General features: G+C 41.2%; 1 protein-coding gene across 1 annotated transcript; it reads right to left on the reverse strand.

Annotated features, from left to right (window-relative positions):
• Window positions 1-10075: 10075 nt before the first annotated feature.
• Window positions 10076-26353, reverse strand: SLC25A17 (solute carrier family 25 member 17). Its single transcript, XM_005488655.3, has 9 exons — window positions 25966-26353; window positions 22217-22277; window positions 21169-21235; window positions 18602-18753; window positions 17484-17600; window positions 16639-16784; window positions 14712-14807; window positions 11152-11234; window positions 10076-10690 (listed from the first exon to the last, which is right to left on the reverse strand). The coding sequence occupies exons 1-9, from the start codon at window positions 26125-26127 to the stop codon at window positions 10543-10545; spliced, it is 1032 nt and encodes a 343-aa protein (XP_005488712.2). The 5' UTR covers window positions 26128-26353; the 3' UTR covers window positions 10076-10542.
• Window positions 26354-27758: the final 1405 nt, after the last annotated feature.

The following is a 27758-nucleotide window of genomic DNA, read 5'->3' on the forward strand; positions in this document are numbered from 1 at the left end:
GATGCTCTTGCCTTGGGAAAAGCAGTAGGGAACACTCTGCTGAGCACTCCTGGGCCAAATTCACACTTTGATTCATCCCACTTGACTTATAAAAGATCCATCTAAATGATGCAGCTCCCTTGAGTGCTGTGACAGTCCAGATAAGGACAACCACAGGAAAAATGCCCAAATATTTTAGCTCCTGTTTTTTGGGGTTTTTTTTAATGAATCTAGTATGAAAAAGAACAAAGGAAAAGATTGCTCATTTTCTGTAAAACTATTAATTCTCTCCTGAAGAGAATTAGTTCATCCGCTTGACTCTCCCTCATCCCAACCTCACATCCTATGACTGAAAAGCAGAGAGAAAAATTGCACCCCTGTTTTGCACACTCAACTTCAGCCATTCAGAATGAACCTGTTTTCCCACTTTCTGTGGTTTCTTCCCTTTTCTGCCTAGTATCAGTCCTAGCAAAGTGACACATGGGAAAGCAAACCAGAACTTCACAACTGCTCTCCCTAGTAAAGTATTTAAAGTTTAAGGTTCCCACTATTACCATGACAGGAAGGCATTTGTACAGTGAAAGTAGAAAGAGGAAAGGAAGCCCTTCCTTCCTTTTCTGTTTGCATGTTTTTAATGATCAATACTAGAGAGAAGTATAAAATAATGTCTTGGTAGAGACTGCCCTCCCTCATTCCTGCCAGATCTTTTCTCTGTAAAAGAGCTAAGAGGATCATCTCTAAAGTCTTCTGTGTGACTAGTGTGCCAAACTCACCTTTCCAGGATTCCTCTACTGAAACAGTTGTGAGTTTAAACCATTCTTGCATTTCTTACATTTTTTAACCTATATTCCATAGTAGAGATGACAGACAAAATACAAACTCACCGTAAGATGCAACACCACACAAAGGACAATCAGGAGGAGACCAGGAGGAAGGCAGCTTTCATGTTCCCACACTTTTTGGCTTCTCTTACCAGCCTCCTTGCAAGACAGGGCAGGAATAAATCATTATCAGTGGCAGCAGTGCTGGTACATTGCAGCTTCCTGTCCAGAAGCAGCTGATTGCATCAAACAACTCATCCTGGCTAATCAAGGCAGAAGTCAGAGGGGGAATTCCTGTCCTTACCACTCTCTGGGCAGAGTTGTTGAGGTTCAGGAGGTCTCCAAAAACATCCTCCTCCAGCTGAGAGGTCTCAGCACTTCCCCAGCCACAAGGTGCATCATGGCCAAGAGAAGAAAGATGTTAAACTTCTGTCCTGGGTTATTTATTCCAAGCCTCTCCTGGTGATAACCCAGGGCTTTTCTAAGCACCTCCACCTGTTGGTGAGAAGAAACAGGAGATGTGCTGGCTTCACATCTCTCACCGTGTGCTTAGTGAACAAGGGCACTTTCTGCAGCTGTGTCTAGATGGGAGAATGGAATCAGAGTTGTTTAGGTTGGAAAAGGCCTCTAAGATCATTGAGTCCAAACATTAACCCAGCACTGCCAAGGCCCCCAATAAGCAAGGTCCCTAAGCACCACATCTACACATTTTTTTTTAAAATCTTCATTTCAACACTTTCCTGGGAAGTCAGTTCCAATACTTGACCACTCTTTCAGTAAAGAAGTTTTTCCAATATCAAATTTAAACATGCCCTGGCGCAACTTGACACCATTCCCTCTTGTCAGTTGTTACCTGGGAGAAGAGATGGATGCCTACCTGTACACAACCTCCTTGCAGGTACTGTATTGACAGTAGGGACCACCAGGCTGCTGAAAGCAAACCTGAGCTGTAAGCTCTCCGAGACAGACCTTTTTTGCCTTATGACCTGCCCTGAACTTGATTTGGCCCCATCTCTGCAAGGTGATGGTGCTGGGTCAGCAGTGATCACTCCAGAAGTCAGCATTGAGCCAGTTTACTTTTCCAGCTCAAAACCAGGTCACATTCCCATGGCATTTGCAGTAACCCCAAAGCACTGAACAAGGGAATTACTTTCATAAAAGTCTCTGCTCATGAGAAGGAGGCTCAGATGTTATCCCCATTTTACAGATGAAACAAACAGACCACAATTCACTGCAAAATCAAGCAAAATGTTCCCTTTTCTACTCAGCATGAGACACCTGAGAAAGGTTTACAACATCATCTGAACCCCACTAAGACAGAAGGAAGATCCCAGAGCCCACACTGTTGAGTTTGCGGGTCCCCAGACCTTCTTGAGGAGCTACTCATGGTTTCACATGGAGCAAACTGCACTGTATGCCCTGTGCTGCATTTTGTAGAGGGTGGATGTTGGACAATGCCTGCACCCACCAAACCCCATGGCCCAGCTCACACACAGCCACCAGTCCCTTACTGGGACCCATCATCCGCACAGCACAGGCCACAGCTCCTGCCATCCCCTGCCAAGGGCAGTTGGATGTCATTTGTGTGGCAACAGAAAGATGAGCTTCATGCTCAGGTGTCACATCATACATCACATTAGCTCCTCCAGCAGCTAATGTGGGATAGTCCAGCAGGAAGGGATAGTCAAGATTCATTAATGCTAGTTTAACATTAATTATGTTTGTAGAACAGTGCTGCAAAGGAGCCTTTTGACAAGCATGTCCTTCCTCAGCTACATCATTTTCCCCTTCCTTTGCCTTCCAGAACCACACACTTCTTTCCATTAAGAGAAAATGACAGAGCATTATGGTCTGTCAGGACAGAAAAAAGCAGTCCAAGATCATTGTGTTGTTCCCTTTGACTTTTCCTCCCCATTTCTTCGATGGTATAGCATATTCAATCACTGCCCTGTGGAAGCTAACCTGAATTCCTCTCTGAAAGCAATTGCAGAGGTTGCTGCTTGGAACAGCTCTTGTTGCAAAGAGTCTTTCCTTAACACAATGCTTTGAAGTCTTTGTACCTCAAACAGAGGAAGTCAGCAACTACAGCCACTCTATAAACCATACAGGTTTTCACAACTGAAAAGGTGTGTTTTCCACAGAGATCTGGCCACATTCTCTCATTTACCTTTGACCTTCTAATGCAAATGGAAAGTTACTCCTCAGGAGAGAAGGAGGAGTATGTACAGGCAGGAGGAGAGCTGGGGGAAGTTGTAGCTGGGCAGGGGAAGGATGACTCAAGGCTCAGGTCATTGGCAGGGACTCAGTTGCACAAACCAGAAAGCAGAGACTGAAATCGTGGATGTTGGAGGCACTGTGAAATTATTTGGCAATATGTTTAAGCCAAGTGCTAGTAAGAAACACAGGCAAAATGTCAACAATCACACATACCAACATCTACTTTTGTAAGCCTAAGCAATTCACTTTGTCTCACAGAATCATGTCAAATTCATTAAATAAACATGACAATGGCAGGTTTTAGTGTTGGTGGCAGCAATGTGGAAATACCATCCGACCACATCCCTGGGGTGGCCTGAATTCAGACAACCTTTTGCGACAATCACATTATAAATTCTTCCTTCTTGCAACCTAAGTTTTCCATTTCCTGTAACTCCATGAGTTTCACTCTCCCCTCTGAAATGTCTTGTACTGAAACCCACCACTTGGCTGGGTTTTTTCTTCCCACCAAACAGTCTCTCACTTTAATTCAACATATATTTTTCAAACTAGAATTTATTTTTTTTTCCCAGCAGCATTCAAGGCAATAGGCAGCACGTACAATTCATTAACGTTCTGACATGGCAACAAACAAAAATTTTGCCTGTATTGAAACAATGGCCTGAGATTCACCTAAGGTTTTAATTCACTGTAAGGCTATAATGACACCAAGGAAAAAATTAACCTCAATAATGTGCAATAAACCAGCAGCATTGCACACACACAGCATAGGCCAAGTCCTTCCCACCCAGCAAGGAAATACAATTTTGCTACACAGAATGGCATTGACCCTCTCCTCCTTCCCCGCTTCTGGTGTGCTCTCTCTCCAGGCAGAAGTTCCAAATCTTCCGAGTGTAATTTGATTTCTTTTGGCTCACAAAGTCCCTCTGCTTGGGCTCCCGGCGGCAGAGAGAGCAAGGCAGGGCAGCGGGGCTTGGCTGCCACCTCCTGGTGTCTGCCCCGGCCACACACCAAACCCCGCCGTGAAAAAGAACATCCCAAAAATGCAAATAATTACCGGCACTGTCCTGCGGGTCCATTCCTTCTAACCCTGCAGGAATAAAACAGACTTAGCCTGGAGAAGGGGAATGAGATGGGTTGCTGAGCTTCAGGGTGTTGAGCTTCACAAATTAATATCGTTTTTATGTATATGAATATTCATAGCTTTCAAAAATATGAAAACTTGTGACACACTACAGGAGCAGTTAGCATCTTGCACACAGGAGCTACAAGGCTTCCATGAATGTTTCTCCTTCAACTTTAGGAAAAAACTTATACATATTTGTTCTAGAGAAAAAGCAATGAAGAAATAAATCTTACTAATTATTCCTCCATTTTTTGTTCTCTTCTCTGCTTATGAGGAAAATAGGAATTTTTCCCATTTTATCCTCCAAACACTAAGTATATCCACTAAACAATATTTCAGTGTTCTTGGAACACTGCTTTATTCTTGATAAATACTTTGAGAGTTTTGAAAGCATCCTATGAAATCTCCAATGTGCATTTTTCAAAATATTTTGGAAAAACTATGATAAAAGGTTGCCATGTGAAAAAAAATACAAAACCCTCATACACTGCCTTCTGCAATCCTGGGAATTTCAAAACTAGAAAACAGTGGTGTCAAAGTATTCTTGATTCATGGCCACAAAGCAAGCCCAGGAGAAATAATTCAAAAGAAATGAAGACATTTGTTTTGTATGCAGCAGGTGACTCTGAGGCTTGGGACTGCATGGACATGTGCATGAGGAAAGATAATGAGAAAAATCCATCAAATTAGTTTTCTCACATCAGCATTCATGAAAGACAGCGCTTCATAAAACCTTCACATCAACAAGTCACCATGACTCCTCAAGGACATTAAACGAACAATGAACTTCCCAAAACAGGACAAAGGAAATATTTTTTTGTTCAAAAGAGCAGCTCTGGGCCTTGATGTGCCATCACTCAGCTGAGACAATGAAACAATTAGGGGAGGCCCTATCACATCTTGAATCCACCCTGACAAGCTGAAATCTTCTGCCCATCACAGATGAAGGTCAGAGAGGCCAAGCCAAGAATTGTAAACTGACAATTTTCAGCAAGGAATTCACAGCAAAGCCAGCTAAAGCCTGGCCAGCGTTTGTGTCTAATTCAAAATAAATCCTATTGGGGAAAAAGCCCCAACCTCACGCTCCATATGTGGATGTGAGAGTACAGCAGAGATTAGCTGTTACTAATTTTAAGACCGACGTGTGCTGTGACGCCAGCCGGATCACAGGCACCAACAATTGCAGCCCCCCCTGAGCACTGAGCACTGGCTGCAGGCAGAAAAATGGGTTTTCTATGGATAACCCTGGGCTGATCCCAGGCACCTTCTGCATAGAGATCCCTGAGCCCAGCACGTGTGAGTCAATCTGGCCTTTGGCATTAGAGATAAAGCTACAAATACAACATTGTTAAGAGGCTTTCCCTGTAGTTAAAATCTGCTTCTGTGGGGTGCTGTTCCAGTGTAAGCAGTAACTGCCTGTGCCTTTAAAGTCCCTTTCATCTTCAGTCTGGCACATTGCCACGTTTGGGGGACTTCCTAAACACCTTATGCAATTTTGGCAGCAAATCCAAATGCAAATACCAGCAACCTAGACACACCTATTATTTTCTTCAGCTGGTTTGAAAAGTCATGGAAAGCAACACAGCAAATGAAAAGTGCTGAGTAAAGGGGTATTCAAGGAAACCCCCTGACTATCCAGACCATTCCAGTTCCAGAAGAATACACACCCAAAATTTCAGTCAGGGATTGTTAAAATGAAGCCTCTCACCACTGGTACAGCTGTGAACTGTTTGGTTGATTGCTGCTGCAATAGCACCCCCACGAGCTGGGCTCCACTATGCAAGTGATACACCAGGATCTGGAAATGTGCCGGAGATTCTCTCACAGATAGATTCTGGCCTTGTTATCACTTCACATTTCCATTGCTGCAAGTTATGGGGACTGTTGTCTTGTGGGCTTTTTGATCTGGACCACCACCAAATTCCTGCTCTTCCCTCTCCTCCAGCTGCAGTAACTGGAGGACAATTTCCCCAACTGCAGAGGACAGAAATAAATCCATCTTTGCACAAGCTTCTGCCCCTTACCTTAAAGTGGCTGTGCTGTGCTCCAGGCTGCTCTGACAAATGCACTACATTGCTACAGACAGCAGAAAAAAAATGTTGTCAGCCAAATAGAAAGGTGATCTCTTTTGAGTTATCATTTTCTAGAAAGTTCTGGAGTCCATTTCTTTTAAACACTAAACAAAGGAAGAATCAAGAAGTTAAATTATGCCAGTTCATAAAAGCTCTTTTGCTGTTGCTCATTGAATCCTAAAGCTATGCTCTTTTATCTAGTGCTATCAAAACCTGTAAGCTATGAATATTATGTAAGCTATAGATGACGTTACACACTAGTAAAGTTTTACACTAGGTCAGCACCAACAGCCCTGTACAGACCATGCAGTCATGCAGAGATGGACCTGGTCCCTCTCTGTACCAGGAAAACTAGCTTTGAAGAGGGCTCTTTAGCCCACATAGACCATCAGACCATGCCCTAAAACCTCTCTGTTTCTGCTGTGAAGAGGCAGAGAGAGGTTTATAATGCCCACAAAGTACCCTTTGCAGACACAGAATTCAGCTTTTTAGATTAGGTGAATAAACAATTACACATAAAAACAACTGGTTTAATACTCATGTTCCTCATCATGTCATCCTCATTCTTCTTTGCTTTAAATCATATTGATAAAAAAAGAAAAAGGAAAAAAAAAAGACATAGACCCCAACAATAGGCATAAACACTACGGGCCTCCTATATAGCTCCCTCTCACCCACAGCCCTGTGCTGTCCTGCCCCATGCTCACCAGCTAAGAAATGTTTTTGACATGTGGTGTAAAAATAACTCCACTGATGGCAAGGAATACCTTTTTCAACAGATGCCTATGCAAGGAATATCCCAGTTTGAAAGCTCACCTGTTTTTCCCTCTGAATGGATGGTGTTTACCTGTTTTAGCTACAAAAGTCCAGCAAGGAGCAGGGTCAGCACAGCCCCTTTTTCCTTCCTCAGCAGGTGAGCAGTAAGACATGTAAAGAAGGATTAATCTGGACAAGAAGCTTTGCAGTGCAGCGAGCTCCATTCCTTTTGTTTAGACTGGAGGTAAATCCTGTTTTTCCTCCCCCAAAGGGTATGCACCAGCTTTCAGGTTTTAATAACTTTCCTAAGTGCAGCCAGAAAATCATTTGATGGAGAGACTCTTCCAGCAAAGTACAGCCAGCTTTGGCAGCAGACACTCAGCAATTCAACATTACGTAAGACAAAAAGAACATGTTATACCCTATCAGTTGTCATCCTCCTGAGGCTTAGTGAACAGCATTTCTATTATATGAAACGTTGATATATATACACACAAAAGATATATATATACACACACAAACAACATTAGTGAATAAGCCAAAATGTGTTAAATACTGCCCTACCATACAGGCAACCTGTAATTGCAAGAAACGTGCTTTGGAATACAAATTTGAGCAGAATTCCTGATGCCACTTGCTTTGCAATCTCTAAGATGCCACAGGGGCTTCCTACCTTCATTCAAAGTGTGGGGTGGGAAAGAGAAAGAAGAGCACAGGATTAAATTTAAATCTCCTAAACTGAGCCAAGGACAGAATTATCCATGACAGAACTCAGCTAAGACAGACGATCCTCTCTGCTGCTCTCCTTTGTAATCATCGTTCCTTTCTCTCGTCTCTGAAAAAATGGCATTAAAAATATAGGGAGATCTGTTTTTCATCTGAAGATGAAAATATTTTCTGTTAAATTCTCTAGAAATGAATTGACACAGTTTTTGGATGGAACACAGTTACTAGTGCTGCACAGCAGCAGTGCAGAGCACTGGCAGCCAAGGCTGTCACTGCAGGTGCTTGTGCTTAGAGCTGTTTGTGCCACACCACCTCATACTGTGCCTCCATGTTCCCTCTCCAGCTTCCACTGCCACAGCCATGTCCATTGGGAGCCACCTGTGTCTAAAGGAACACTTGTAGGTTTTGTGCTGTTTGATGGCAGCTATGTCAATAGTTTGCCAACTATTTTTCTCTAGCAAAATGACAAATCCACAGAGCCAGATTAGCTGGATTATGTCTTTACACTACCCCCTAAATAAACTGTTATTTGCTTATGAGAGACAGCAGGAAATGGCAATTTATGTAAATGCATATAAAAATAGAATTATTTTATTTAGTTTTCATTTCTGGACAGTATGTATCCACCAAGGATGAATTACATCTCCAGTACCAAGATTAAAAATAGTCTCTCATAGTTTGCTTGATAAATTATGGATTTTTTTAATGTCAAAAATACTCACCAACGCTGAAATAGTCTTAGGCAGCCTAACAGAAATCTGTTCAAATTACATCTGAGAGAACTCAGGTAGAGGTACCAGCTGCAACATGAACATTTGCCTGCCAATTGAATAAATGACTTAACAATTCCTCAACCATCTGCATTTTGGCTCAGTCACACAAGGTTAAGTTGTTTTTCAGTTATTTCAGTTTAATGTCTGAATCAATACCGGATAATGTAGAAGCAAAAATGTTTTAAATGCCACAGGTCAACCATTAAAAGACCTGAGATGCTACCAGCTTCAGTAACTTTTGTTTTCATTCCTTTATGAAACTGTTTCACTAGAATTGGTCAGCAGAGCCAAGTAGAGAGATTAGAATATCTGTTCCAGGCTTAATGGTCTGTCCAGGTAACACAGGCACAGCCAAGAAGAGCACACTTTCACACAGGGCTTCTGTATTCTGCTTTTTTGCAAAAAGGAAATACTTTATCCCTTTGAATCCACACTGGCAGGTAGACAAGTATTTTTTGGCTAGTAAATGCTAGCAAGCATTTAGTTTCTTCTTCCAGGTAGAGCAACCAGAAAAATACCTCTACAGGAATTGCTCCCTCATGCCACAGAGCAGAAAGGTTTCAAGGTGCTGAACTCCAGCTCCTGGCAGATTTCAGCCAGACTGGCATGAGAACCACATTGCTTCCCCACAACAATTTTGACAGCAGACTACCTTTCCACATGGCACCTCATTTCAGTAAAAAAAAAAGTATTTTCACTGAAATTTTCAGAATTTTGATTCATTCTTTTCCAGTGGTGAAGTCTCCAGTCTTTTACTTTCATCTTTTAACAAAGTATAATTATAGCTTATTGCACTTTTTTATTCTTACTTGTCTATGTAAATTCTACTTGGACTGAAAGTCCACCAGCATTGAATTAAGGGTATTCTTCTTGTATAGATACTCTCAATACTCTTAAAAGAAGGCACTTGTTCAAAAGACATTATCTGCAGAATTATTTTACTATTTCATTTTTAAAATGGACTCAATTCAGACTCCAGAAACAGGTGCCATTTTGCAATTCAGAATCCTGCAGCATTCAAGTGTTCTCCCCCGTCTAGACATTCTTGGTGTTAAAACTGCCATGAAATTTTTCAATACTTCAAATAGAAAACCGTTCTTCAGAACTATCCTACTGCCAACTTAACAACTGACAGAGCACAATTCAATTTGGATTTTAGACTCTAGGAATACTGACCAAAACTATGCAAAAAGAACATACACATGTCAGAACATACACATTTTAGGCTTTATGGCCTGGGAATATCAGTGGAAAAATAAACAAAGCACATTTTTGAGCAGGCATAGCACTTTTGAAGCAGTGCCCCCTGTCTGCGTAAGAACATGGTGTGAATTCACATATTCTCACAAAGAACAGGGTCATAAAACTTCATGTATTTCTGTAGCAAGCCCATTTTCTTGAGGCAGCTTGAGGGACTCTGCTTGAAAAAGCAAGAGGGTATCTTCCTCCCATCTAGCCAGTATCTGCATTCAAGAAGACAGAACATACACTCACTTCTAAAATCCATTCCAGCAGTTCAGAGACCTCATCGCCAGGTATTTGGGGCAACAACAGATCCTGTGCCACAAACATACTTGCAGGTAAAAGAAAACCATGCCAAAAATGTTATTCTTTATGAATTATTTTAATGAACCAAATATGAAGTGACAAACACAGGTCAAGGAAAATAACACAAAACCAGCCCCACCAGCTGCTGACAGAAGATAAAGATCCAAGAATAGTTGAGGACAATTTGAGGGCAAAGAAGAAAGTATAGTGAGAGATAGTCATTCTTGCCAAGAATATCAACCAAATTACCAAATCACATAATAGTTTAAATTTCAGGTCAAGTGCTTAAATAAGGTCTCTGTTTTTTTCTTAACATGGTGAGTACACAGAACAATAGGGAATGGGCTATCCCTGAATTCGTGGCAACAGGTCCTATGAGCATATTCCAGATTTCTCCAAATACTGGAGATAAAGGTGGCTAATAAAAAGAGAAGCGAGAAAGTGAGGACTCTTTGTTTACCCAGGCAGGTCTCAGAAATGGAATGTGTTTTCTAGACCCCAGAATCTTTGGCATAGGCTCCTCCTCAATGTCTGCGCGAGTGCTTCAATCCCATGACTGTGAAGGTGGCTGCAGTCAGTTTCTCATACACCAGAAACATCAGAGCAGCAGTAAGGACTGTCTGCAGGAGCTTTGCTTCAAGGCCTTTGTAGAGTCCCACTAACCCAAAACGCCTAAGGAGGAGAAAAAAAGCAAACAAGAACAAGCATGAATAGCTTTCTGCAAGTAAATCAGTACACTGCAGAGAAGAATCAAGATTACAAGTTGATGACCAACTGTAGGAATCTTAAACCCATTCTTGACCTTAAGCCAGCTATGTTTAGTAATATTTTAAAGAAAAAATTCTGCAGAAACTTAAGGTCCTTTGTGCAAGAAACCTGCTTCTTTTCAAGTTGAGAGGTGAAATGAATTAGTATCCATATGTATCTTTGATGTCACTTACTGTACAGACATTTAGGAGAACCTGGGTTTGTGCACGTACTCTACAATAGATTACAAAAACCAGGTTGACTCAAATGTCAAGTTTAAGGGAGGCAAAAGGAAACAAAATTCAGACCCAGCAACACTTTCACAGTATTAGTAATAAGTCAAATCTTCTCTATCATGGTAGAAGAAATAAAATGGGAAAGCTCACCTCACTCTCTGTTGAAGAAGGTAAAGAACATTTCTAAGACTGCCCAGTGTTCGGTTCTCTGGGTTCAGCCTGTGACGTCCAAACTGAAAAAAGGAAGAGTATTTTGCTGGACTAGATCCCCACTGTGCTTGGCAAAGATCACACATGCATGAAATCTGGAGAGCCTACCCGAAACCTCTTTAAACATTTTCCACATTACATAACTACCAGCAGAGAACAGAGGCCAAAGCTCACACTGCAAACATTAAAACTGTACTTACTACTGTAATTTGGTTTGGTTTTAAAATGGATTCTAACAAATATTTCCTTTCTTTCAGTTGCTCTGGAGGAAGCAGTTTTCAAGATCACAAAAGCATAATTTGCAGAGTCTTAGTAGGGTTATGACACTCAAAGCAAGTTCTTTCTGTGTTTCTCAGCTTTTACTTCACAAAAAAATACAGACCCTCACACACCTGCAAGTCATTACTACATTGAGACTGCACAATCAAACACACAATTTATCTGCCCAGCAATGGTCCTGGAGCACTTATGTGTGAGCTGCTGTGGAAGAATTCAAAATTGTTTCATCTACCCACCTGGCCTAAATAATATTTCTTTTTTACTCACTACACTTGCTTATGCCCAAGCAGGTTTTCAGTAGGCATGACTGCTGCTGCTGTAGAGTTAAACTAGCAATTTCAGTAAGTCCTTTTCAAGCATTCATTGATACTTTTATCTGATACAGGTTGACAGTACTGCCAGCAAGCTGTAACTATGAATTATTAATATACAAGAGTTGGTACACTTGTATTTGTAGCAGCACAGCCTAATAGCTTTTGAAGACTGTATTAAGCTTCTGTGCTGAAGAAGAATGGTGAACTTGAGTAACTGCATGTTGGATGAGCTTTTCCCCAGAACATGTTGTGGCAACTGCTATTTCTTATGTGTAAGAAATTACCATTGACAGCAGGTAAAGTATTCCAGCTGATTAAGGCAGCTCAGAAATTTTAAGAGAATGCTAGGATGATAGAGGCTTTACTATGTGTTTTAATAACTTGGGATGAAACAGCAGCAACAGAATGCTAGTGGAAATCACTAGACAGCAGAAAGCCAGATTACACACAGGCTTTCACATTAGGTGCCTCATTCTCCTCTTTTCTCCACCACTGGACAATTTTTGTACTACAAAGGGTCATTAAAAGAAGAAAATAATTAATTTTTCACTAGAATGTTAACACTTTAGTGTTTACTGCAGAAGACTTCCCAAAAGGATTAGCATTCTCTATAACAGAGAAAAAAAGACTTCCATTTTAAAGAGAACTTTTTCTTCTGGGATCACTGAGAACATTAATGGTATTGCTGTACCTCTAGAGGCAAATTTAATTTATCTGCTCTTTACTGAGACATAGGCCAAATAACAGTTTCACTGCATAATGAGTAACACCAGTGTCACATAGTTTTAATGACTCAAATGGCAAAGCTGTTACCACTGTCAATTACACAGGATAACTGTTCATTATGTGACAGTAAAAAGAGAACTGTGCCAAAGAGTTGAAAGCACAGGTGTAAAGACTTTATTACAAAGATCCCTAATAAGTTCTAAAAAAGAGTAAGTTTCTAAAGGTTTAAGGTTAAAAAGGAAAAAAATGTTCTGAACTAGTTTGATGAGAGAACTTAGTTACAATGTGTAAGTTTACATGAATTGTATTGAGCTTATATTAGTTTGTGTGCAAATCTGCTAAAATTATTTTAAAAAACACCTGAAACTTTTTTTTCCTGCAGAATATTAGTTCTGAAAATACTAAACCTTTACTCATAACCTTTATTAACATCACTTAGTGTGAGTAACAAAAACTTCATCAACTAGAACAATGCCAACTTTAGATTAGAAAACACATCACAAAATATAGCAAGTGTGAACTGGACAGCACAGATGTCACAGACACACATTTCTGCTGTCCTCAACAGATGTGTTCAGGGCTCCTGGCTATTCTGTCATAGAGCAAAGGGACAGAAGCCACCCCTAGTGACTGCAGAACCAGAGACAGGGTCCTTGTGCTCCCCCTCATCACAGGGAGAGAGAGGATGGACTGGCACTGAATTTTTTTTTTCTTCTTTTTACACTGTCATTAAGAGTCAGAAGAATTTTGTTCAAAAAGCTAAATGGAGACAGAAAAAAGATGAAGCCTCAAGACTGTAACCACTGCTGTAGGAACCATGGAAAGGAATGAGGGCTGAAGCTGTTCTGTGGCTAAAACAGAGCACTCCAGCTTTCCTTCCAGTTCTCCTTCACATCAGGAGCAAACAGGAGCATCACAAATTAAAAACAGACTGATGATGCAACTTATCCAAACAGATTTTATTTAAATGTTTCTCTCTATCTGCCATTCCAGTAACAGAAGTCTGTGTTGTTAGTTTAGCTACTATTGAGATGTGTCCAGGCTTTTAAAACAGGGTAAGGCATTAAAAGGCAGCTGATCAAAAATTATGAGAACTTCAGAAAAGATGACTGCTGATAAAAATGACAAAGTAAGTATATCCAAATCCTCTTGCTTTGAAATATAGCCTTTTCACAAGTTACCAAAAATCAAGATACATTTATTACACTCTAATTAGAGAGTTAAAAATTATTACAAAACTTGCTTGAAAATTACGTTTTCCAGATATACAATTAACATGAAAATTCCCTTATTAGAGAGGTCTGAAAAGTGATACTCTTAGTATGGAAGGCTTGTTTTCAGTAATTCAACTCATTCTCCAAATTTGTCCAAGTTTTAGAACATACACAATGGCTTTACTGTAGAGGCAAGTTAAGGCTCCGCCTTACTTAGGAAAATATATTTCATGTGGAAACACTTATTAATATTTAACTGCTACAGAGTTTAAAACACACAAATTAAAGTACAATATGCTTACACATGGCCAGGTCTCCTTCCCTCCTACTCCCCAGTTTTGTCTTGTGTCAATATTACACCAATATTGGTACACTCTGAATGCAGCAGCATTATCCAGCCTATGTACAAATTGCAAGTCAGAATAAATGCAAGTGTTTCCATTACCACTACAATTAGCCTACATGGCCAGGCAAATGGCTAAAGGTATTATTTATGAGGGAGCTCAGCTTCCTCTGATGAATCACATTCTGGGCACTGACAAGGTCAGACCATCATCTGAACAACAAAACCTATGAATAGAACTTTTTTTAAAATTACCATAGGTCATCTGGAAACAGACTGGTTTTAGATGACTTAATTTTAACTTCCCACTTGACACACTTTCCATTTATATTCCAATAAGCAAATGTACATTTTTGCAGTGCCTAAAAGCAGTACAATGCATCAGCTTCTCTGGGACTCTCTACCAATACAATACACTGGCAATCCCACCAGCAACTTGAAACAAATTTGCACCAGTATATCAAGCTCTGTTAAAACCAAAGAGGAAAGTCATTCTAATCAGTGACCTGCATTGGGAAAAATGCCTCCCAAAACAATGGGTCCATTAACACAAATAAAAACAAGGCTTGCATGATACAGACCAAGTCAGAAGCAGAGCTGCCATGAAATGAAATGATTACTTACCCGCAGAATTGACTGTACTGTCTGCAGAGGATAAGTGAGGGTGGTGGCAACTGCTTTGGCTATTGCACCAATGACAAAAGCATCCAAAGATGTGAGCTGTTCAATAGATAAAGAACAAATTTGCTGCAAATAGTACCAAAATAGCCAATTACCCATTTGGATTTGGATTCTGTACTGCTACCAGATTATCTAAGGATCTTTGGCATAAAGATTTCATGAAATCTCAGGGTCTTCTCATTTTAAAGAGTTGGTTATGGTTCAACTAACTTACTTTAGCACCTTTTAACTTTATTTGTAAATTCCACCTGGTTTTGCATTTCTCAATATAACTTGATTACTGTTGCTATAAGGCCGTACAATTAGACCCCTTCAAAGCACCAAGAGTAGACAAAAGATAAGGAAGTATCATTTAAACAAACCATCAATTAATAAGCATTTCAGTTTTTGCAACAGTGAAACCAAAAAGCCATACAGTACTTGTGCAAAGGTGACAGCAAAAGATTCCTTGAACACCACTCTGTATTCCTGAGACATAACCACTACACTCCCAGGCAGAATTTTAGTCTTGATGCCATAGGCTAAAAATCTCATCCCCTTTTAGTCAAGAACCCCTGCTGAAGCCCACGCTCAGCTCCAAAGCTCACACTGCTCCAGGATGTACCAAATACATTGTTACAGCCTATGCTGATTACAGTGCATCTCAGTCTAACAGTGAGAATTAATCACTGAACATAAGTAGATGCCCATATCAAAACAAGCTCAAAATATATTCTAAAATATATTGATTGCAATCAAAAATACACTTACACATGCACATTTTTAAAAAGGTCAACCTGCTATATTTAGGACAACCAGGAAATGACCAAATAGGAAGAAAAATGTTTTTCAAAACAAAAATTACCATTCTGAGTTGAAAAAAAAAATTATATCCCCTCTTCACTGATCATGGACAAAGAAATGTCCTAATTTAAGGTGGAACTAAGTAATTTAAAAGAAACACAAGAAATAAATACATAAATACATTATTAGCCAACAAGAAAATAACAATGCAGATGGAAGCTAAGCTCATAATTCAAAAATGTGCATAATGTAATGGAGTAGATCCATCAGGTACAAATAGGCTGCTACAGCTGCAGTATTCACTAAAGACAGTAAAAAACCCAAGCCTCATTGATGATGTAAAAATAATCTCACCATGTCTAAGGGAAAAACAATATGGCTTGGTAACATACTGGTATAACCTAACATTCTAAAATCACTAATTAACAGCAAAGCATCTTAAAGATACATCATGACATTATCTGAAAATGTAATACAAATGCTTTCCAGTTTGCTGGAACATAAAAGGAATATGAGTTCAGCTGAGATTCTATATCTGATATAGACAAGGAAAAAGAAGAGCAATATAAAGAAGGGACAGAAAAGTGATTGTTCTTCTATTCAGAAAATCAGGAAGGAATGGTTGCAATGCTACATTTAATTCTAGTGTCCATCCCTAGAAAAATTACATTGAAAATGTAATTTTTTTGAGGTCTTCAAGAAAAAAAAGTAATTATTTACTGCAAAAAGTGTTAAAAGCAGACTTCAAAACAGTGAGTATGTAAATACTTATAAAAGATACATTAGAATTGAAATCTCTACTATTAATCAAGACCTGTGAATGTATGCAAGGAAATGTGGAGAAGAGGTTCAGTTCTATTTTATAGGTAGAAGAATTAATTACAGGAATCTCTTCCCTAGGGACATGAAAGATTCCCATATAATTTCATTACACTGAACCCTTTTCAGACAAACTAATTCAAAAGACCTCTTGAAAATACTAGAACCAAAACCAAACCCATTATTCTGAATTTGTACAAATGATGCATATCAAAAATCCTGTCTTGTAACAGAGCACCTTCATCACCTGGCCTCAAAACATACTCACTTGCAGCTGCTTTTTCAAAAGCTTTCGTTTAAAGCCTTCATAAAACATAAACTGTATGGCAGGATTGAAGACCAGCAGCAAGGAGGGGAAAGTACCATTCCACAGAGCTAAGACTCCTTCATCTCGGACTATTTGATGAAAGGCATCTGAGACAAAAGGTGAGGAAAAAAATTATTAATATTTTGAGTACAAAACTCTGAATATAAAAGATATGAGAAGTTACTCTTAAAGCCTAATATCCCAAGTGTATAAAAATCCACTGCAGTCCTTTATGCAAGCATTTTTAACTAAACTTTCATTTTAATCCAGAAGTTAAGAGAAAGGTAGTGACAAAAGAGGTACTTGTTTGCACCACCATTAACATACACAAAACTAATCATCTGCTCAGGCAGCAACCTTTTTTTTTTTTACAAGTGTAGAATCCACATTAAGGTCTTCCAAACCTTCTTCAAAATAACAGTAATGTTATTTGGTTGGTTGGTTTTAAAAGAAGGACAGCCTGAACATGTGATTAAGAGATTCAGGTGAGTGAAGTTTAATTTTCAGACTGTCTGTCCAAACTCAGACTCCCAGCTAGCACTTCATGGGGCTCACTACTCCTCCATTATCTGTATGATAACATATCTGCCCCTGCAAAGGTCTTAGTTACAGGAAAGCACACTGCAAACTCTTAATTCCACAAATAGCCAAGTCTGGTTTCCTGTAAAACTCAATGACTACAAAGTGACAGAGCAGCACAGAGATTACAGGGTGAAATCGTTCATGATGAACAGAAGTCTTCAAAGTCCTTGATACATTTCACTTCATGAACTTCTCTTTGGTTGAGGACAACAACAGGTGCTTACCTATTATGCCTCTGTAATTGGTTGGTACAATGTCTTCATTTCTGAATTTTGCTCCCTGCAGCTTCAGGCGTGTGTTCACTACCCAGAGAGGGGTGGTCAGGAGTACATTCACTACTCCTAATGCAAAACACAGCACAAAGAAAATCAGCAAAGAATATTTCCAATTTTTTTTATCCCCTTTTCTTCCCCTGATTCACATGCTACTGAAATTTCTGGTAGGAAGAGGGAATAAAACCAACACAACATATGGGAGAAGTAAATGGTAATTTGTACCCTAATTCCTGTAGCCTTTGTTTCAAAATATATGGAATTTTACCACAGACACACAGCCAGCTTAAAAATTTCCTTCCTCACTTCCAGCAGCTATTCAGACAGTCATTATACCTACACTGAAAATATAAGAAACTACCAACTCCTCCCCAACTCCCAAAAAAACCCCAAACCCAGGGGTCTTTTTTACAGGTTGTTTTTTTTTTAAATCAGCTTGATTCTATGCATTTGCATGAGCAATAGTCCCTGAAGAATGTCACTGGCAAACACAAAGCCCACAGTGGTAACTTTTCACACTGAGTGTGCTAGAAAAGTCACAAATGTTATCATCCCTAAAAAGAAGGCACTGCAGCATCCACATAAGAGGACAGAATAAAAGAGCATTTGGTCCCAGTGGACCTGTATATATCTAGGAACTTCCTGTCACTTTCAGGTGACAACCCAAAACCAAGTCTGAAAACTAACACCCAAATTCTTACATTAAAATTTCTTACTGTAATTGAAATTAATTCAGAATTGGCATATATCTTTTCCTCTGGAAAAAAAAACCCCAACTATCACCTCTCCCTTTTCTTTTCTTCAGCATCCTAGTCTGAAGCTTACATACCTTACAAATATGCTAAGCCTCAAGAGCACTGTGTTTTGTGCCAGAATTCCCAAGAGGAATGGTTTATACAATTCCTTAGGAGGCAGGGATGACACAGAGGAGCAATCACAAAGCAGCAGGTCTGCATACAGTGGGAGGGGTGAGCACTCAGAGTGGCCTCCAAAGGACTTCATCAAGAAAATCATTAGATAGAATATACCAAAAATACATTCTTGACAAAACGGAGACTTTAAAGTATTACCTGCAACAACCCCAAGAACCAAGTCTTTTCCAGTGGTTGAATGCTGACCTTTGACCCAGAGGGCTTTAAGACTATTAAATGTATAAAAATAAACAAAATTGGAGCAGCACAGGCTGGAGATAACAGGAAACCATCCTCGATATGGTGCCAACCTAATGGAGAGCAAAAAGTCACAGTAAGAATCAGTGAAGTATTTCTGTGGCTGATCTGGCTGATTTTATGTGTTGGTGGAGGATCCCAGAGATACAATGCTGTGTACTACAGGAAGTACTACCTAGATAGGTCTTTATCAGTAATGGTAAAAAACCATACTTAACTCCTGAGTAAGGAAAAAAAGTATCTGGAGTCTCACATAAAATTTAAAAATTGAAGACTAGTTACTGAAATCCATATACTCCTCCTAGGAGAGTTTGGCAAAGGATGCAACCTGGGGACAGAAGATACAGGTGGGAAGAATTTCTAACAAATGCCTTACTGTAAAATCTAGGGCAAATCAGTCAGGTAAGTAAGAAAAAGACATTACCTAGTTAAATTTAACTAGATTAACCACAGGCAAAAAACTGAATTATCATCTAAACCTGTCTTGATTTAGGAATGATTTCGTAACATCTACCTAACAAAGCTCCCTTCTCTGGCAGGCCTGATGATCCTGAAAAACAGGGACACTTTAACAGCTGTCCTACATTCCCAACACGTTCTACAACATATCCAAAAAAGATATGGATACACACCTTCACTGGAGTTGCACAGAACAGGTAGAGAGCTGGTATCATGTTAAAAGCATAAAAAAACCACCCCAACAACAGTAACTATGGAGGCTCTTCAGAATTCAGTAACTACTGGGAGTATGTAGAATTTAAGGATCTCCAGTAAGACTGTAAAAGATGCAAGCCTGGTAAACACCACATCTGACTTTGCTTCAAATGGAAATGCTACTTTTTTATCTCAAATCAATGAGTGCTTCTCCCTCCCATGTAGCTGGGAATACATCTTATTGTTACAACTGCTTCTGAAGTTACAGGCCTAGCTAACCAGACAGTTACAAATTAACTGACTATGCAGTTATTCATAAGCCAAATTACAACAATTCTTACATTACCTATCTCTTCTGCGCTGGAAAAGAGAGAGAGAAACATCCTCTAGGGTTTATGCCCTCTAACTGAGTGTTAGTTTGGGCTTGATTGATTTATTAGGAATGACTTCTGATTATTTTCAAATGAAACATCTTGTAGTACAAAACATGAAACTAAAACAAACCCCATGAGTTTATTTTAATTACTTAAGTTGTCAGTAGCAGCATCCATGATGCAGTGCAAGAACAACTTGGTGTACACTAGTGAACACCTTTCAGATCACTTAGAAAAGGATGGCAGAGCAGGGAAGAAAGCTGTCTGATAAACTTCTGCAGCAAGTCCTTCAGCTCAACCTATTTGCTTTATCTAGATGAGAAAAGCAGTCTCACAAAAGCATGCTAATGAGACATGACTGTACAAGCTAATGTGAACAAGATGTTTATGATCTCACATCATATTTCAGATTTGTTGCTGTTTGGATTTTTTTTTGTAACTTCAGACACTTCTCTAAATTAGAACCATTGCTTTGTCAGGCCTTCCCAATACCTTTGGAAGAAGCAATGTTCCTCTCTTGCCAGAGCTCCTGATTTTTCTCTTTCACAGGCAAAGCAGGATGATCACTTTTGCAGTCTTTCCACATTGGTTAATTACTTCATTTTTCTTTTTTACTTTTTTCTTTCTTTTTTTTTTTTTAATTGAAGTTTACTTGCCACCCTCATGTGACAGAGGTAATGTGGGAATGTGAACAAGAGAGATCAGCTGGCAGAGAACTCTTCATGCATACATCTGCCCAAGTTCAAAGGTGACACAGCATTATGGGCCAAGTTAAACTTTCATCAGCTTTAATGTCCTGCAAGCACCAGTCTACTTAGGAGTTCCAGGGACTCCGTTAGGAAAATACTTCTAACAAAGTATAGAACTATTATATAAAACTGTTTTTTCCAGCCAACTCAGCTCAGACTATGACAAACACTAAAGCACAGCACAGCTGAAAGTTAACTGTTTTTAGACAGATGTTAAATCCCATCAGCATAAAGTGTCATGTGTTGTTTACTTATACATGCTTAGGAGAAAATAAAAACCTTCCAACTGGGAAACATGTCTGAGCTCTCTTGAAAGTGGCTCAGTTACCCAGGAGTTTCATCTTGGTTACTGAGAAATTGACACACCCAAGAATCCAGGCAGACAAAGCTGGTTGATCAGGTATATGAAGGCACATTTGCATTTCTGAGGAGGCACAGCTACCTCACTAATGAAGGCACAGTTACATCACTGAACAGATCAATTGCATAAGGTGCTCAAAGTTAATCCTAGTTAGCTAAAGATGAACACATAAGATTATGCAAGTCATATTACACTTGTGTGGAGACATTTCAATTTGGAACAAAAATCTGTCCACACAGATACAGGCTAATTGTTCCACTTAAAAAGCATATTCAAATTAGTTTTAGAGCTTATCTGCATGAAGACAAACAGAAAATCAGTTCTACTCACAGGCCTTCCTCTTTGATTATTTCCAAAAGGACGGCCGGTGTTGTCTTTGACTTCCGTTTCTCATCAACTGGAAAGCAAAACAATCAAACTTGTAGATTATTCAAAATTTTAGCACTTTTTCAAGGCCTTAACCTTGCAATTCTGAATATACCCTACAAGCACATGTTTCTTCCTCCTCATAAAGGACAGAAATACCCTATTTCTCCTTATTTTCATTTGCTAGCTAAGGCTACTTCCTTTTTTTATTCTTCCTCAGACTGACAGGTTCTGCTGCGCTCCAGAGTATCTCCAATCACCAATTCCAGTAGTTGCAACATGAACTCAAAGTAGGTCCCCCTTAGGGAGAGGGCTAGAATTGGGCCTGCCTAACTGCTCTCAAAATTATTCCTTGGACATCAGACCAGCACCAGCAGCAGAGCAATCTCCTACAGCTCATCTGCAAACAGCTAAGCCTCAGCAAAGCAGGCTCTTCCTGCACTGAAAGCTATTCATTTCCCAACCCATACTTCTGACAACCTGGCTTATAATCTGCCTCCAGTTCTTAACAGAGCTTTAGTCATAGCTCTAAAATGCTTGCTGAGTCTGAGACTTTAGATTACAAGATAGAGTTTCAGAACACAGTTCATATTCCAGATGCATTTCTGTAAATTAGATATTCCTAATCCCAATTCTAACCCTGGATTTTCCCTTGAAATCATCCTCTCAATAATTCTGTTTTTCATGATATTGCCCCTGCATTTCGAAGTGTTCTCAGCAGCCAAAAACAACAACACACAAATATAATCCTATGCAATCTTGCATCTTTGTTTTTGTCTTTGGTCTTAGATAATCATTTAAAACCCACAGAGCACACAGCCTTTTCAGCTAATTAAAATGTTGCCCAACTTTCAACAGGAAGAATTACCTTAACCTGGAAAAACAGTGTTAATGTGACACAAGTAAGACTCCTGTTCATGTAGACCACCCCCACTACAGCCACCCTTACAAGTGCCCGGGCCAAGATGAACAGAAATGCCATTGTACAAAGAAACTAGATTTTGACACTTACCCTGAAGTCTAAGTCTAGCTGTATCCAAAGGAAAAAATACAGTCATTGCAGTCATACTGCCCTGAAAAACAAAATAAACTGGCTGCATAGTGTATCAGCTGCTTATACAGTGCCTGCTAGACTTTTGTAACTCTTCCCTTCTTGCCCCCAAATCAGTCTGCTGAGTAAGTTTAAAAAGGGGATAAACTCCACACATAACACATTTTTGTCCCACACTTACAAAAGAGGGTTATTTTTCTCTTGCATTAGATCAAGCTAAAATTAAAACCATTAAAAGCTTTTTGCCAAAAGAGAAAGTTTTTGAAGCCTGAAAGTTGATCTAGTGGCATCAGAAAATAAACATTGAACTTTCTCTACCTCCTATTAGCCTCAAAAAGGCCCTGGCTTGGTGTAAACCTGTTTCCCACGCATCAGGTGGCTGCTAAAGCTGTGGAACCTCTCCTGTTAGCAGCCATGCCAACTGTTTAAATGGTGGGAAGGTCTGGGATACAGCAAGTCACTCAACGCTGCTTTTAAACTACAGTGCACAGTGTGACTCGAGCTTTTCTACAGTTGCCTTATGCCATACATTTAAGTGAGCTCTGCCTGTGGAAATACCCCAGCTCCTCAGCAGGCTGCTTGGACCTAGCTCTGCAACCAGCAACAGAGGATTCATTTTTCTGGTGACGTTTCCACACTAAAACAATTCTGGGTTGACTTAAGTTTCTGCAGTTTTTTTCAACACTAGGTAGCATATGTTAAGACTTGGCCACAATTACCTGGTTATTTTAACCCATTTAGTTTGGGCTCTTGCCAAAACAGTTCATTCTTCCCATGTATTTGTCCTGTGTTGTATCATTCTCACCCACCATGCACCCAGCTGGACAGCAAGTGGATTAATGATCCCATCTGACTGAATATTTCTAAAAACTACATCTTAGTTAGAAGGCTAGTGCCAGCACAAAAAAAAAAAAAAGTGCCAGAAAGAGCCATAATGCTGTTCCTAATGGGAGCTGCATTACTGCAACTTTGAAGACAGCCTCAGAATGCAGTCACACCTATGCACAGAGCAAGGCTGCACAGTCACTACAACCTGCAGCCCTCCCCTGCTCCCATCCTCCCAAAGTGAGATTTATCCTGGATCCCAGGCTCAATGCAACACACACACACCTGCACAGAATTAGAAACTGGAAATGAGGAAATAGCCAGGTACTGTCACACAGGACACAATGGATGTGTGGCCACAAGACACAGAACAGTCTGTTTGGAAAGGATCTGCAATGATCACCTAGTCCTGCTGCCCCCATCCCACTTCAGGGCTGACCAACAGCTCAAGCACCTTAAGTGCATTTCCCAAATGCCTCAAACACTGCCAGGCATGGGGCACTGACCAACTTTCTCAGCAGCCTGTTCCAGGGCTTGACTGCCAAACTAGGTTAAAACTTGCATGGAACTACAGTTCAAGGGAATGTAATGAGACAACTAAACTGACTTAGCAAATCATTGCACATAAAAAACAACTTGTACCCTCTCCCCTTCTTTTGCTAAATTGAGGGAAATAGAAAAGCCAAGTTACTTTTCTCTTGGGTTTACAAATGGAACGACTCAACTACACAATGAGGAGGCTGCCTGAAGCATCATAGGGAAGAGACAGGATTTCATGGCTAGAAGAAAGAAAAAGAGGGATAAACAGGACCAGTCCTTTCCCCGACAACAAAAGCCCTCAAGAGGGACTCGGATTCCTTGCTGAAGTGCACTGAGAGCAGCAGGTAAGATTATGCTAGTGAGTGCAGAACAGATGCTGCCGTGTGCTGCCCTGCACTGCTGGAAGGGTGAGGCCTCACTGTCAGCCTTCCCCCCACGCCTGTCAGCACTGGATCTCAGGGCTTTGCCAAGTCACATTACCACTGAATAATCACAGGGACAGGTACAGGCTGGTCCCTGGAATCCCAGGCTCTCCCAGGTGTATTTGCACCCCTGCCTCCTCCAATCTGGTGGCATAACTTTCTGGGCACTACACAATGATGCAGACACAGAAACTAATCTGGCTGAAAAACTACTTTTTCCACTGAGCTACTTCTTCAGGACATCAGTTCACTGGCCAGTCACAGCACCCAACAAACAACTGTGCAGCAGCCAAGAGGTGGCCAGAATAAATGGCCTGAGGTGCCAAAAAAGATGTGTGCAGGACCACAGCCTGAAGCTTGGATTCATAAAAAATAGGAACAACAAAAAAATGTGAAACATATAAAAAAGTTTCATTGCTATTTTTCAGCCACCATTTAGCTAATGAAGCAGCCTGACTGCTCTATAATACTCCCATGAAATTCTCACCCCTATAGCTTTGCAACAGGAAGATTACGTTGCAGCTACATGCAGAGTTAAAGAATACTTATGTAATTCAATTAAAGTTCACAGGAAATCAAGCACTGTTTTGTGTTGGTTATTTTTTTACCGTTCACAAAAATATTCCTTCATGTCAAATTTTACTAGGCTGCCTAGAAGGTATATCAGCTTTCAGTATATTAGAATACAAACAAAAGTTATCATGTTGTGGCCTGACATGTGCTCTTAATGCATTAGCTCAACACAGTTCTGAGTCTATGGATGAATGTATAAGCTTGGTTCACACCACAAACTTTGTTCAGGGGCACAGCCTGACTACAGCAATCTGTATTTGAAGGGAGGAGCTAACAGCAAGGTCTAGAAAGGATCACTGACTTCTGCAGAAGCCAGCAAAAGGAAAATGGGTAGTATTTCAACAATGAGATCATTTGAGAAAGCTCCAGTTTTTGAAAGTGGAAACAAAATCCCCACTGCCTTTGATGTTTATGTAAGCAGACTTAAAACAATTTAAAGAGCAGACAAAAATCTTGTGTTTATTTATAATAAAACAAAAACATCCCTTAAAGCCTTGTTTTTCCTTTTAGAATCAGCCTTTATAACAGAAACACTGAATTGTCACGGTTGGAAGGAGCCCCTGGAGATGACCCAGTCTAACCCCCCACATGAAAGCAGTGTCACCCAGAGCAGGTGACACAGGAATGCATCCAGGTGGGTTCTGAATGTCCCCAGAGAGGGAGACTCCATGACCTCCCTGGGCAGCCTGTTCCAGTGTTTATCGTTCAATAACGATTCAATTTAGCAACTTTCATCCTATAGGAGACACGAGGAGTTCTTTCTATCCATCAGTATGCCCAATCCAACATGCTACATGCACTAAAATTCTCCATCTGTTGGAAGCAGAAGGCTGATTTACTTTTTAGAGCTAGCACTCTGAAAAGAAAAATTCAATGGCTGGGCACACTAGGAAATCTACGTAAATTAAATGCGACTTTTTAATTTACAAGCATCACATGAAAAATTAAATTCAGTGATGGACAGATACCTCCTCCGGCTGCACTGTGCCCGCTTTACATTTCGATCAGCACCGCAGAGCTGCCTCACGCTCCGCACTCCGGAGCTCGTACGAGGCCGCGGCAGGACGGCGATGCTCGGCGCAGCTCTGCGATCGCACAGCTGAGGTGCTGCCCCTCTGCCTGAGCTTACCGAAGGGATGCCCAGCTCGGGGTGCGCCAACCCGGCTTTCTGAGGGGCAGCTCCCGCTGCCTCAGAGGTGCCTCCGGCTGCTCAGGCCCAGCCTCCAGCCCGGCCAAGCCCCGGCCGGTTCCCCGGCCCGTCCCGGCCGAACAAAGGCTGCGGGCGGCCCGCGCCCCCCGCCAGGCCGGCCCGGCCGCTCAGCCCGCCGCGCCCCCCGCCCGCTCGCTCACCACGGCGCCGGACACGGCGTGCACCAGGCTCTCGTAGGAGGCCACGGACGACATCGCGGCGGCTCTCGGCTGCTGTGGCTGTGGCTGCTGCTCGGCCCGGCCCGGCGGCCCCGCGGCCCCGGCCAGCTCTAGGCTGCCGCGCGCCGCCCCCGCGCCCGCCATGGCACCCGCCCTGTCACGTGCGCCCGCGGCCCCGCCCCGCGCCCGCCCCGGCCGGGGGAGCGGAGGGGGAGACCGGGATCGTTCGTTCGTGGGGATTTTCGGGAAAATACAGCACCGGGGCACCCGGGAAATGCGCTCCTGGTCCTTCCTCTGTGGCTACAATAGCGCCTTTTCTCTCCACCGGCAGCTTCCCTTCTCTTCGAGAAGAGGCCACCGAGAAGGCACCTCATCAGTGGCTGTCAGCGGGAGGGCGGGGAGAGGAGGGATCCAGGCTCTCTCCTCTCTCCTCTCTCTCTCCCTCTCCTCTCGCAATAAGACAACGGGCAGAAGCTGATGCACATGAAGTTCCACATGAACATGAGGAAGAATTTCTTTACCATGAAGTCACCATACACTGGAACAGATTGCCCAGACAGGTTGTGGAATCTCCCTCACTGAAGATGTTCAAGAACACTCTGGACACAAACCTGTGCCATATTTAATAGCAATAGTGCCATTATTTACTATTTTTTTTTTATTTTTAGCAATTTCACTTGAGAGTCACAGAACAGTCTGAGTTGAAAAGGACCCAGAAGCACCATCATGTGCTCTGGGATGACCCTGTTCAAACAGGGAGGCTGGACCAGATGACCGCTGTGGTTCCTTTTCAACATGACTCCTTTTGTGAGCCTGTGATTCCCTTTCCCAAACATTAACATAAGCATTTAATTACAACGAGGAAGCAATACGAAACTTCACATTCTGATTCTGCTTTTTGCTAACTACAGTCCCTTCTACCTACTTAAAGTCTAGTATCTTCAAAGTATCGCTTTTTCAAGACAATAGTTTCTTCTTATTCCATGTGGAGCAATCGAGTCTGATGCATTTTCAAACACCTGGAGAAAAGGACCCCCGGGGGGATGTTCTTGCACTCTACACGTTAATGGATGTTGTAGCAAGGTGGGGGTCAGCCTCTTATCCTAGAAAAAAAGCTACAGGAAAGAGCAGCCTCAGTTCACCAGGAGAAGTTTATACTGGATATTAGGAAGAAATGTTTTAATGAAGGCATTAGCCAGCACTAGAACAGGTTGTCCAGGGAAGTAGTTGAGTCACTATCCTCAGAGGTATTTACAAGACATGTAGATTTTGCACTTGGGGACATGGTTTAGTGGTGGACGTGGCAGTGCTGGGTTTGTGGTTGGACTCAAACTAAGAGGTCTTTTCCAAGCTAAACAATTCTATTATTCTATTTTGTTTACTCCTTTTCCCAGTCTGCAAGCCCTTGCTCCTCCTTTGCTGTCATGCTGAGAGCCTGCAGCTGAAGCACAGCACAGACAGAACATGTCCTGTGGTAGCTGAGGCTGGAGCGAGAAGTCCCAGCAGGACAGCACTAGACACAGGTAGCTGGCCAAAGCACAGGGGAGCTGTGGCTCGCTGCACTTAGGGCACAGAGACAACGCTATCACACACACAGTTTGGGAAAATATCAATCATCCTACAGCCTCCTTTTCAATTTTTATGTAGGAGAGTTCCACAAGTATGAAGGAGCTGAGGAAATTAAATGAGTTTGGACATGCCCCAATTCAGAGCAGTACTTGGGAGATGATCCCCATGTCTGCTCATATATTGCTGGGTTTTTTGCCATTCTCATG

The sequence above is a fragment of the Zonotrichia albicollis genome, chromosome 4, assembly GCF_047830755.1.
Source record: "Zonotrichia albicollis isolate bZonAlb1 chromosome 4, bZonAlb1.hap1, whole genome shotgun sequence".
In the NCBI taxonomy this organism is placed as follows: domain Eukaryota; kingdom Metazoa; phylum Chordata; class Aves; order Passeriformes; family Passerellidae; genus Zonotrichia; species Zonotrichia albicollis.

Excerpts from the sequence above, each read along its gene's own strand:
- SLC25A17 (XM_005488655.3), bottom strand. The coding sequence starts at position 26,127 with ATGGCGGGCGCGGGGGCGGCGCGCGGCAGCCTAGAGCTGGCCGGGGCC. Across the intron at positions 21,236-22,216 it reads AGCTAGACTTAGACTTCAGG|TTGATGAGAAACGGAAGTCA; the intron begins GTAAGTGTCAAA and ends TTTGCTTTCCAG. Across the intron at positions 10,691-11,151 it reads CTTCTTCAACAGAGAGTGAG|GCGTTTTGGGTTAGTGGGAC; the intron begins GTGAGCTTTCCC and ends TCTCCTCCTTAG.